The 13419-nt window shown below is 30.2% G+C and overlaps 1 protein-coding gene across 1 annotated transcript; it reads right to left on the bottom strand.

Moving 5' to 3' along the window:
* Positions 1–12762: 12762 nt before the first annotated feature.
* Positions 12763–13077, bottom strand: LOC120118835. Its single transcript, XM_039138793.1, has one exon. It carries the CDS (start codon positions 13075–13077, stop codon positions 12763–12765), a length of 315 nt encoding a protein of 104 aa, XP_038994724.1.
* Between the last annotated feature and the right edge of the window lie 342 nt (positions 13078–13419).

The following is a 13419-nucleotide window of genomic DNA, read 5'->3' as shown; positions in this document are numbered from 1 at the left end:
TTGTACCACTAACTCTCATTCTTATACAATAGGCTTTGTTTTAAATCATATACTAATTTGCATATAAAGGCATTCATATAATCGAATATAAATCATTTCTTATAAAACCAATAGTGGGTAGTTCATACCAAAAGTATTCATATGCTATGAAATAAAATACAATATAAAATAATTTGGGTAATTCATACCCAAAATCATATAAAAACCATTTAGTAAATCAGTACAAAATATTTCATAAAATAATAAAAATTGTTTTCATTTGAAAACCATCGAAGGTTGGCTCATTACAAGTTGTCCTTCAATCATTTATAAAATAAGTAAGTTGCACTCACCTGATGCCTCACTAGCTTTATTTGCTACTATACGATTTACTTTCGAACTTAATCCTTTTCTTTTAATCCACTTGGAACTTGATTTCGATCACGATCTTCACGATGATCAATTTTCCCACATATACAATTTCAAACATAAATTAGTACTTTATCTAATATAATAAACTCAAATTCGTATAAAAGTTCTAAAAATTCTATCGATGCATATTCGATTCTAATTTTGTTCACCACATCAAAACTAACATTAATTTTATCAAATCAACCTTTCAAGTCCCTTAAGTAACCATTCATCATAACCATTCACTAAATTTTTTAAAACTTAGTCACCACTTAACCTTTCTTTAAAACAAATCCCAATATTTTCAAAAATTCAATATGGTCCCTTAAATTTCAATTTAATCCATATCAATTATCATACTCGACCCATTTCACAATTCTCCCAAAATAATACCTCAACATTACAAAATTACCATTTCATCACTAACTTTCTAAAAACTTGCAAATTGATCCCTAAAAATTATTCAACTTTCCAAACCAATCCAATATGACATTTCATCATTCAAACTATAATTTCCATCATAGCACAACAAATTTCAAACATTTACACTTCAATCCCTAAAATTTTCAATTTATGTAAAATACTTCCGGTACTTTCATAAAATCCTAAATTGGTCCAAACCAAATTCCAAAGCATGCAGAATGATTCTATTATCAATTCTATACTTTAGAAAAAAATTCAAAAATTTCCCTTATTTTTCCTTGATGGTTGAACCTATGTAATAGCCATGAACATGATTTCCATTTTAATTCAAGCATGAATTCAACCTCCTAACTTCAATTTCATGCAATTCCTATCAACTCCAAATCAAATTCAATCCAAAATCAATAATTCTTCATGAAACCCTAAGGTGATCATATCTTCATAACCATTTCTAATAATCTTTATTCATCACATAAGATTGAAAACAACTCTACAGAAACAACTATATCAAATTCAACCTTTAAATCACAAAAATACAACTTGTTCTTCATCCACCATATTCAAGAAATCATCATTTCAAGCAAGAAAACCTTGAGAGTTTTACACCAAATGAAAGAGAATTCAATGTAGAATATTTTTTCTATTTCACAACTTAGTCCAAAATCATACTAAAATGGCTCAAAAAATGAAAAAGAAATTTTTTTCTGATCTTGGAGAAACTCACGGCACCAAGGAGGAGGAATAAGAAGGGTTCAAAAATTTTCTCCCAAAAAATCTCACTACATTTGGCATTTAAACAAATTAAAATGAATTTAAAATTCATTTTAATCCAAAAGTCCTTTTTACCCTTAATAAATCTTGTTAATGGCCTCCATGCCATTCTTTCATCTCCATTTTTATAACATTAAATAAATATAAAATCATATTTACTATTTTCCACCTTTTCCCTTCCAATTTTCTAAAAATTCAATTTAGTCACTTAATTCTTCTATTCCACTTTAACATGAAAAATCCACTTAATTGCATTGTTCCATGTTAAATTATACTGATTAAAAATATAAATATAATATTTCTAACCTCATGCTACCGTCCTTCAAATTTTTGTAAACTTCTAATTCAATCTGAATATCTAAATACTTTATCGAACTTTATTACTTAATAGCTCTTTACACAAATTTCGGATCAAAATTTGAAATCCATAACGAATCCATTCTCAAAGGTAAACCATTTATTTATGGAATAAAATTTATTTTTTGGAAAATTTCCATTTTAGTCCTTGAATTTTCCCATATTTCTACTTCGGTCAACAAACTTTCAAAAATTATATTTTGTTCACTTATCAAAATTTTGGGTATTACAATTCTCCCCTCCCCAAGAAAATTCATCCTCGAATTTTCAACATGTTCTTGATTCAACCAATAAAAGTATCACTTTTCCATTATCTTTCACGTTCCTTTGTAACTTTCTTAACCTTGTACTTCCTTCAAAGAACTTGAACATATAACATCACTTGTTTTCTAAATACTTTAACTTCTTACTCTAATATCCTTATCAACTCTTTTTTATATTCAAATCCATTTGACTCTCAGTTCTTTTTCAATATAATTATACATGGAAAGTCCAAGTAAAACCTTTGAAGCATCAATACACAATTACCTTATAAATATTGTTCCCTTCCATAAACAAAATTGATTAATAAGTTGACTGATCAATAAGTTGTTGGATCAATTCTTTTAACAACCTCACATGGACTAACAAACTCTCGGTTTAACTTCCATTGTTATCTAAATCGTAGTAAATTTTCTCAATAATGTTTTATCTTTAAATTAATACTAAATCTCTTTTTATTTTCGAGTTCGATTAAAACTTCTATTGACCGGTAGCTATCTTAAGATTATCCAAGATAATCTCTACCTTATTCTCAACTTCTTTTATATTTCAAACCCTCTTATAACTTAATCTTTGAGTACATAAAAATTCCACCATATTCGTCATTTCTTTCCATGTGAAACTTCCTAGGGAACCCTCTCGACATTCGTTTAAAAACTATTAATATATACAAGCTTCTCTAAAAGAAAATACTTTTCACCCAATAATTTGAATTCAATTTCATATACCTTTATACATCTTCTGAAATCTGGCTATTTCACTCAAACTATTCATCCACCCAAAGATGAAAAAAATGTTGAAATTGAAATCAAATTCCCAAAACTTGATACAAAGACTTCCAAAATTCTCTAAGTACCTTAAATCTTTATCAAATATTATCGAGATAACCACTTCATAATCGAATAACTTACTATACCATTTATTGTACTTATTCATAGAATAATCTACTCGAATTGAGATAGAGTGCGTAGACTTACTTACTTTAACCACCATTACTTAGATCAAATTCTTCTTGTTAGTTGTTCAAGGAAATCTTATGACAATCCCAATTCTAGTTCTCTTTCATTTCCACCGAGTAATGGAAATCGGTTACCAAAATCCCGAGGACACTTAATACCATGTTTTAACATGTTGTCATATTAGGTTTATAAAACCAAACTTAATTATAACTTTTGTTGTGCTTAAGCATCTATACCAACTCTTTTATTTCATATACATCTATTTTCCTTTAGGGCACATAGTCAAAATATTTCCATACACCTTGGAAAGAAATCATTTCTTCAATTCCTTTTTACTTTGAAAACAACTCTACCTTTATATTATAAACATTCCTCACACTTAACTTTCAAGTCTTTAGTTCCATCTTTGTCTTCTTGATCCATTCTTACTATGCACTTCTCATCTTTCTTTGAAAATCCTTTATTTGATCTAACAAAATAGGCTTGAACTTTACTTCTATTTAATATGCTATCTTCTCTCATTGAAAATCTATCATTTCCAAAGCTTTCAATGCAGAAAAGTCTTTCGACATAACGTGTCAACTTCCACGTTAACCTTTACTGGAAAATAGTTGATAATTATCTTATCATCTTTAAGAAATCTCATTCTTCTCCTTTATCTCAGATTCAACTTCTTCTGATTTGACTAATACTTCAAATTTTTATTTCTCTATGATCAATATTATAGTATCATCATTTACTATGCTTCCGCAGCACTATTAAATCTTTAAGTAAGCACAATAACTGTAAACTCTTGATCATAATTCAAAAAATTTTCCTTTCATAAGATTTAATCTTCTTCAAAACATTATCCACAACTTTTACTTCGTGCCTTGATATGTATCTTAGACCACTATGAAATATGTCGCTATTAGACATATAATCCTTGCATGATTTATCACAATTTCCTTACTCTGGTAGTTTGCACTACTTATAAAGAAATAATATTTTGTATTAATATATGCACTCAAAAAATATTTTTTTATTCCATTAGAAACTAGACTCGAATACAAGTTTAATCATATAAAGTACTCTTTCTAGTTCAACTTGAACAATTTATGGCGGGTTTTCCAATCCAGCCTTAAAAATTTGCTTTAAGCAAAATTTGCTATTCCAATTTCTGACTTATCATCGGTTAAAAATTCATATATTTTAGCATATAATTAAAACTAGATAGATATACGAATCCAAAAGTGTAAGAATCACCTTATAATATTTTCAATAGAATTTATGGTGATTTTCCAAATTTAACCTCTAGATCATAAAAACTTAGTAGACTTTACTATTCTACATCTTTATCTTGCTTGATACTTATCAGTCCAAATAAACAACATATCTTTTCTCCATAACTTGATAAGTGAGGAGGGAATCAATTAGAAGTTATTTACAACCTTTGATAATAACCGGAAAAGCCTAATAAATTCCGAGTTTCGAATAGATTCTTAAAATTTTCTATTCAACCATAACTTTTACTTTCCAATGAACTATTTTTATTTCCTCTGAGAGATTCTGAAATATTATACCAAGATGTGTATCATGTTATTCCTTTACCTTCATATAGATCAAAATATCATTAAGAATATTACCATAATTGATCCAAGTACAGTCGAAAACTCGACTCATTGAATACACAAATGCTACAAAAGCTTTATTTAACCTAAATGGCATTTTCTTAACCTCTTATTAATCACATCAGTCTTAATAACCATTTTAAAACTATCTTTCTCTTTGACCTCTACTAATGATAACCAACCCAAAATCAACCTAAACATCGAAGTACTTTTTAGCTACTCTTGAGTTTCAACCATTCCTTGGAAATGATACTTATCTCTTACTATCGTTTCATTTATTTGTTGGTAATTTATGTATAACCACATAAATTCATCTTTCTTCTTCACAACTAATATCAACGTCTCTAAAGCGACAAATTCAATCTTATTCCAATCCAACCATTCTTATAATTGTACTTTTAATTTCCTTGAATCCTTATTGGGCAATCTTTACTAATATGACTCACTTACGCGTTCTAACCTTAAAGGTTAGTTGTTACTTTATCACTTGTGATTAGTTCCTATAAAATTTTGCATATCTGTATTATTTCCCCAATTACTATGATCTTGAAACCTCTTTAGTTTTTTCAAATTAATAGCTTTATACAACAATCTAATATTGCCCGATAAGGAAATAATTATTCTACATCCGAAATCATTCTGAATTCTTTGAAGGATAAAATAGTTCCATCAGATTCACTAGTAACTTAACTCTCTTTGAATTCTTAGCAAACAACTTATATACCGCTTACCCTTGCTCTTTGGCCTAAAGGGTTTAGTCTTTGCTCCATCACTCAAGATCAGTTCTAATCGGACATCTCTTTCTAATCAATTTAATACTTAACTTATATATATCAAAAAATTAAAACATACCCGTAGAAACCTCACAATCATTAACAAATTCAACAATCTCACGATCATCTTCAGTCTCAAGTTCTTTTGCATGTTCTCCAGACATAATAGTAGATCTCTCTGAATTGATAGTCTCATTCTTTAAACGAGTAAGATATGACCACATCTCAACTTCTTTCTCATTAAGAGGCAGTGCATTTCTTTTACAAAATGGAGGAAAATCGCTTGCTGCTCTAACCTTTCTAGGGCGAAATACTAAAGTCTTCTCTGGTATGTTTAGGTCGATTACAATCACAATCTTATTTTTAGCCTTATCAACTTTCTTATCCTTACTCTTAGCTTTATCCTGAAGCTTAAAATCGATCGTTTGAGATTATCCTTCTACTTCCGACATCTAATTTAAACAAATATTATTCTATGTTAGTAAAGAGTAGCATCATTTATCAAATCATATAACCATACCAGATCAGTAACATGGACATCCTAGTGGCATGTACCAATGTTTTGACACTTTTTAACTTTAGTTTAGACTGAAAATCAGCTAAACCTACAGCTCTGATACCAATAAAAGTAATACCCTTAACCCATATACGTACTCGTATACGAGTCAAAGATGTCAAATAAGTCATATACAACTTTTACTATTCAAAAACCAGTGAAATTTTGTTTCTTTAAAATTTCTAAATCATATTTTTAATTTAAATCCAATAATCGCATAAAATCATAATTTAATGCCGAAATCAAATCTGATTTTAGGCAACAACTAGGTAGTTTTGTACTCTTAATAACATAAATGAAACTGCATAAAATTGCCTAATTTAAAATTCAACCAATTAATATTTAAAACATAATTTAATATTATACTATTCATTTATATTACTAATAATACTTAATATTACCTAGTTTAAAATAGTTCTAGATATTATGTTACAAACCACTTTATAATTAATATATATATATATATATATATATATATTATATAAGAGCATATAATTTTTTTATTATACATGCCACTATCTAGGAAAGATAACAAAACATGATGTTCTTACAGATTCTGAGCAATTTGATTCTTCAGAAATGATGTTGGTACGTTATCTACTGCGCTCTCTTACTTGTACCTACGTGTGAAATAATTACAAGCTAAGTTTTCCACTTAGTCAGGCAATAAGTAAAATGAATAAAATCTTTTAACAGATAAAACAAACCATATCATATAAAAACATTATCAAAATAAAATATGTATAACATCAAATCAGATATCGTATTAAGAATTTACTATAAAAATCTATAAATTAGACTGTACTATGTCAATTTTTATATATACTTTTCTATTTCAGTTCATATCATTGCTCACTGTATTTTTATGAGAATATATGGTATGCGAGTCAGATAACGAGTGTGCGAGTCATATGCAATTTTGCTATCAGTAACATATCACACTTTTAGTCCAAAACATAAGTATAGGTATTGTAAAACACAACATCACTATACTAACAATAACATATAGCACTTTTAGTGCCAAACAAAAGTTTAGGTACTGTAAAACACAACATCATTATACTAAATTATAACCAGATATGATAATTCATGATGCCAAAAAATCATGAATATCATAATGCACATATAATGCCAGATAGATGTACATGAATGTACCATATCGGATCAGTAATCAGATATCACTCCACCTCATGGCATGACAATGTATCACTAACTCTCATTCTCATACAATGGGCATTGTTTCAAATCAGATACTAATTTTCATATAAAGGCTTCCGTATAATCGAATATAAATCATTTCTCATAAAACCAGTATTATGCAGTTCATACAAAAAATATTCATATGCTATGAAATAAAATATAATATAAAATAATTTGGGTAATTCATACCCAAAATCATATAAAAACCATTTAGTAAATCAGTACAAACATATTTCATAAAATAATACAAAATGTTTTCATTCGAAAACCTTCGAGGTTGGCTCATCGCAAGCCGTCCTCCAATCATATATAAAATAAGTTGACTCACATGATGCCTCACTAGCTTTGTTTGCTACTATTTATTTACTTTCAAACTTAATCATTTTCTTTTAACTTGATTTTGATCATGATCTTCGCGACGATTAATCTTTTGACATATACATTTTCAAACATAAATTAGTAATTTATCTAATATAATAAACTTGAATTTGTATAAAAATTCTAAAAATGCTATCAATGCATATTCGATGCTAATTCCTTCACCACATCAAAACTAACTTTAATTCTATCAAATCAACCTTTCAAGTCCCTTAAATAACCATTCATCACAATCATTCACTGAATTTTTTAAAACTCCACATTTAGTCACCATTAATCCTTTCTTTAAAACAAATCCCAATACTTTCAAAACATTCAATATGGTCCCTTAAAGTTCAATTTAATCCATATCAATCATCATACTCAACCCATTTCACAATACTCCCAAAATAATACACCAACATTGCAAAATTACCATTTCGTCACTAACTTTCCAAAAAACTTGCAAATTGATCCCTATACTTTAATAAATTCCCAAATTGGTCCAAACCAATTTCCAAAGTATGTAGAATCATTCTATTATCAATTCTAACCCATAGAAAAGTTTTACAAAATTTTCTCTTATTTTTTCTTGATGGTCGAACCTATGTAATAGTCTTGAACATGATTTACATTTTAATTCAAGCATGAATTCAACCTCCTAACTTCAATTCCATGCAATTCCAATCAACTCCATATCAAATTCAATCCAAAATCAATAATTCTTCATGAAACCCTAAGGTGATCAAATCTTCATAACCATTTCTAATGGTTTTTATTCATCTCATAAGATTAAAAACAACTCTACAACAACTACTACATCAAATTCAACCTTTAAATCACCAAAACACAACTTTTTCTTCATCTACCATATTCAAGAATTCATCATTTCAAGAAAGAAAAACATGATATTTTTTACACAAAATGAAAGAGGATTCAATGTAGTATATTTTTCTATTTAATAATTTAGTCCAAAATCCTACTAATATGGCTCAAAAATGAAAAAGAATTTTTTTCTCACCTTGGAGAAGCTCACAGTAGCAAGGAGAAGGAGGAAGGAGGGTTTATGAATTTTGTCCCAAAAAAATCTCGCTACGCTTGTCATTTAAACAAATTAAAATGAATTTAAAATTTATTTTAGTCCAAAAGTCCTTTTTACCCTTAATTAATCTTAATAATTACCTCCATGTCATCCTTTCATCTCCATTTTAATAAAATTAAATAAATATAAAAATCATATTTGCTAATTTTCACCTTTGCCCTTCTAATTTTTCAAAAATTCAATTTAGTCACTTAATTCTACTATTCCAGTTTAACATGGAAAATCCACGTAATTCTACTGTTCCATGTTAAATTTTACTGATTAAAAATATAAATATAATATTTCTAACTCCATACTACCATCCTTCATTTTTTTTTTGTAAATTTTCGATTCGATCTGATTATCTAAATACTTTACCAAACTTTATTGCTTAATAACTCTTTACACAAATTCCGGATCAAAATCTGAATTCCATCCATTTTGAAAGATGAACTATTTATTTATGGAATAAAATATCTTTTGGGAAATGATCAATTTAGTCCTTGAACTTTTCTCAAATTTTTGCTTTGGTTACCAAACTTTCAAAAATTACATTTTGGTCACCTGTCAAAATTGTGGGGGTATTACATATAAAATTAAAAAGGGTAGATTACAAAAATTTTCACTGATATTTTTCAACAATCGAAGCTTATAACGAAGTTGTCGTTGTCTCCTATGCCCTGACTTTAGCCTGCCAAACCTGCGCCTTCACTTCCTCTTCGTTATCCCTCAACCTCCTCACCATCGATTCCTCTGTTGCCACCAGTAGCTCTTGGTAGTGCCTATGTCTTTTCTTTAATAACGTACGTTGCAATGCCTCCCCCTTTAACACCAACTTTTTTTTAAAAAAAATTATACAATTTTTTATCAAACAAAAATTTGATCAAAGTCCAATTAAAAAAAGAAAAATCTGGAGTACCTAACCTTGAAAGAATTTATCCAATTCTTCTCTTTGGCATTTGATTTGGGTACCCAAATCAACAGATATTATAGACCAAAAAACATGTGAGTTTGGAACAACATTTTGATGTTGGTATTCATAACTTTGATTTTGTTGTAAATGTTAATATTGATCGCTAAAAGATAAGCGGAGTCCAGTAGAGACTCCATTGGGTTTTTGGAGTTGATAAATGTCTATCAATTAAGGCGGTTGTGTTTGCAAAGAAAATGAATTGATTGATGTCGTTGTTATCGTCGCTTCCATTTATCTTCCTCTTTTTCTTGGATTGTTATTGCTTCCATTGTTGAAGAACATATGGGATTGATCAATACAATCTCCTCCTTATTGATGTAGTGAAAACTCATTTTGCCCACTTTTGAAAAATTCATGCCAACAAGAATAATAAACAAATGAAAATCAAGATGAACAAGAAAGCAAAGGGAAAAAAAAAAGACAAACCTGTTTAAAAGGAAGACATTTGAAGTGTATTGGGCTTGAACGACCATGGTGAATTGAAAGGTAAGAAATATAATGAATGAATCAAAGAAAGAAACTATAAGCTCAACAACCTAAATCAAAGAGAGATGAAGAAGAATCGACCTTTATCATCTGCTCTTATGCATATACAGGAAGAGAAAATTAAAATGGTTTTGAATACTCTTCGTATAAAAAATTATAGAAATTAAAATGATTTTTATGCTTGCTTTCGTGTCGGTAGAATTTCGCATCAATTCAGAGCATTTTCGAACATATACTGCAAAATGATCTCGATTAATTTGTTACTTTTGAAACTTCAATGGAAAAAATAAAAATTTACTCAAATATTAGTGATTGTTTGTGTAATTTACCTTTTTAAATTTTCTATATTCACTGTGTAACACCCTAATCTGATACGACTCAAAGTCGGCCGATTAGACTACCACACGGGACCACCAGAGTTGCTAACCAATTTTTTTTCTTTAAATACTTAATAAAATGTCAATTTAAAACCATTCAAAGTAAATCAAACATAAATACATACAAGGTTTACATCGGGAGCTCACAAAATAAGTATAACAAAATAATAAACCGAGTATTCAAAATAAAGTTATGATTTAAGTACAAGAAGGTCTGTGAATAATACATGCCCTCTATGGAAATAAGACTCAAGACGTACTCTGTTGCTCGATCAGTCTAGGACGATTGTTGTGCGATAGGTTTCTCGAACGCTCCTCCTACGGACCTGCGCACTGGAATCAAATTATGAATGCTGAGCTCACTAGCCCAATGTCACACTAACAACTAAACCATATTAAAAGTGTTCATTAAGTGCTCATGCTATCAAGTGCAATAATGATAGTGAGTATACTCGTATACTACAATCTACTCCTATGTAGACATAATGGTATGGTCGGATGGTTACACATATCGGGACACACACCCTTCTAGTCTACCTAAGGTGAGGTCTGAAATCTCTACATGGAACACAACATTCGACTAACGCACTACCAAAGGATATCCAGACTTTCTATTCCTCTGACCAATTTCATCAACTAAAGTAACTCGAGTGTCCTAATTCCTTCTCGAGCATCGACTAAGACTAGTTTTATGTCATCCTAGATGATCTTGTTTCTAGCTTTAATTGATTATTATTAGGGTTTTCACTTGAAGTTTTATTTGAGAGTAAATCGAGTCCTTTTGGGTCCCTCAACATTTCTTTTAATTCCCTTGGACAATTTTTCCAAAAATGTATATGGGTACCGATACTGAACATCTTGGTATCTGTATCAACTTTTAAGTATCGATACTCACCCTCAGGTATCGATGCCAACGTTAATTTAAAGCTAAAGTAAAAGGGAAATATCGATACTTTGGTGCTAGTGTATCGATACCAAGTTTTGCTTCGATATTTTGAAAAATACCTCGGTATTGATACTCCTCCCTTGGTATCGAAACTCCCATGAGTACTGATACCAAAATTGGCCACTGAAAAATTAGTCTCGATACACCTCTTGCGAGTCTCAAAACCAGACCTACGGTATTGATACTCAATGGATGAGTATTAATACTCCTACACCAAATTCCACTAATTCGCAATAATAATATCGTTATTGTTCTTCTAGTACTGATACCTAAACCCATAAATACCTTGTTTGGGCATGAATTTGATTCCCAAAGTTACCCCAGATGTCCTATTGAGATCACAAAACATTATTAAAGTTTTATGTGTGATACAAGGGTCATAAAAGTGCTAAAAACATCAAAAGCTTGAATTTACCATTGATGCTCATTCATGCTCCACAACTCATCTCTCAAGCTAGATACATTCCTAATTACTCGCAAATGGTATAAAAAGAGTTATGAATGTGTTATCTTGACCTCCTAGCTATTGGAAACGCCCTCTAATCACCCAAGGGTCAATTTCTCATTCTTTTTATCTTTAGAACTTTCTCCCACTTCTTTTAGTAATCAAAGGCAAATAAATGAGTTACTAACTTATCTAGGGGCTTGGATAAAAGTTAAGGACACTTTCTAAAACTTAAATCCACTAAAAAAAGGTTAAAAATCACTTAGTTTCTTAAACCCCACTAAAACCCATTTTTGGTTTCTATGGACAAAACTTGATCTTAGGGGCTTAAATGAAAGCTTGAGAGGTGAGGATGAATATTCTTATCTTTGCAAATCCAAACTAAGCTAATAAATCTAAAAGCTTCCATCTTTTCTTAACTCTTGGCGAGAAAGAAGAAGGAAAAAAGGAAGGAGACAAAGAAAAGTTTTTGATGAGATAAAAGAAGAGAAGAACAAACGTGATATCATCTTCAATTAAGAATTTTCAGCTTTTGTTTTGAAAAATGGGCAATTACACCTCTAGTCCTCTTTCCTTTATCCTAATATTAAAAATGCACCTTTTTATAACTTATTGGGCTCAACCCAAGACCAACTAAGCTTAAATTGGAACAAGCCTTCAAATAAGTTAATTTATTTATTCTTAGAACATCTCGGATTATCCCGAATTTCTAATATGAGATTTGAGGCATTACAACTCTCTCCTCCTAGTAAGAAATTTCGTCCTCAAAATTTACCTGCATAGAAGAGATGCGGATATTAAAGCTGTATATCATCCTCGATTTCCCAAGTTACTTCCTTGACACCATGATTCCTCCACAAAACCTTCAATAAGATGATCTTCTTATTTTGTAATTCCTTCACATCCCTAGCCAATATCCTTATTGGCTCCTCTTTATAGTTCATGGCTTGACTCACCTTGATTTTCTCTAGTAGAATGATATGAGAAGGGTCGGAACGATATCTTCTTAGCATAGACACGTAGACCACATTATGGAAGCATTTCAACTCTGGTGGTAAGACCAACCGGTAGGCCACGGATTCAACCCTCTTGAGTACTTCATACGGTCCCATGAAACGCAGGTTCAATTTTCTTTTACACCCAAATCAAAGTACCTTCTTCTACGAAGACACCTTGAGGAACACTTTGTCTCCCATGAAATACTCAATATCCTTACGTTTCAAGTTTGCATACGATCTTTGTCTATTAGAAGCTTCCTTCAGTCGACTCTGAATCAACTTATCATTCTCCTTAGTTTCTCTGATTAAGTCCGACCCCACTATATTTCCTTCACTGAGCTCTGTCTAACAAAGGGGAGTCCTACACTTGCACCCATTCAAAGCCTCATACGGAGCCATTTGGATATTGAACAAATAATTGTTATTATACGTGAACTCCACTAACGGTAGGTGGTC

This window comes from Hibiscus syriacus, unplaced genomic scaffold (genome assembly GCF_006381635.1).
Source record: "Hibiscus syriacus cultivar Baekdansim isolate YM2019G1 unplaced genomic scaffold, ASM638163v2 tig00110328_pilon, whole genome shotgun sequence".
Taxonomy (NCBI): domain Eukaryota; kingdom Viridiplantae; phylum Streptophyta; class Magnoliopsida; order Malvales; family Malvaceae; genus Hibiscus; species Hibiscus syriacus.
The sequence above is the reverse complement of the archived record's forward strand: the minus strand, read 5'-3'. Positions and strand labels throughout refer to the sequence as shown.

Excerpts from the sequence above, each read along its gene's own strand:
- LOC120118835 (XM_039138793.1), bottom strand. The coding sequence starts at position 13,077 with ATGGGACCGTATGAAGTACTCAAGAGGGTTGAATCCGTGGCCTACCGG.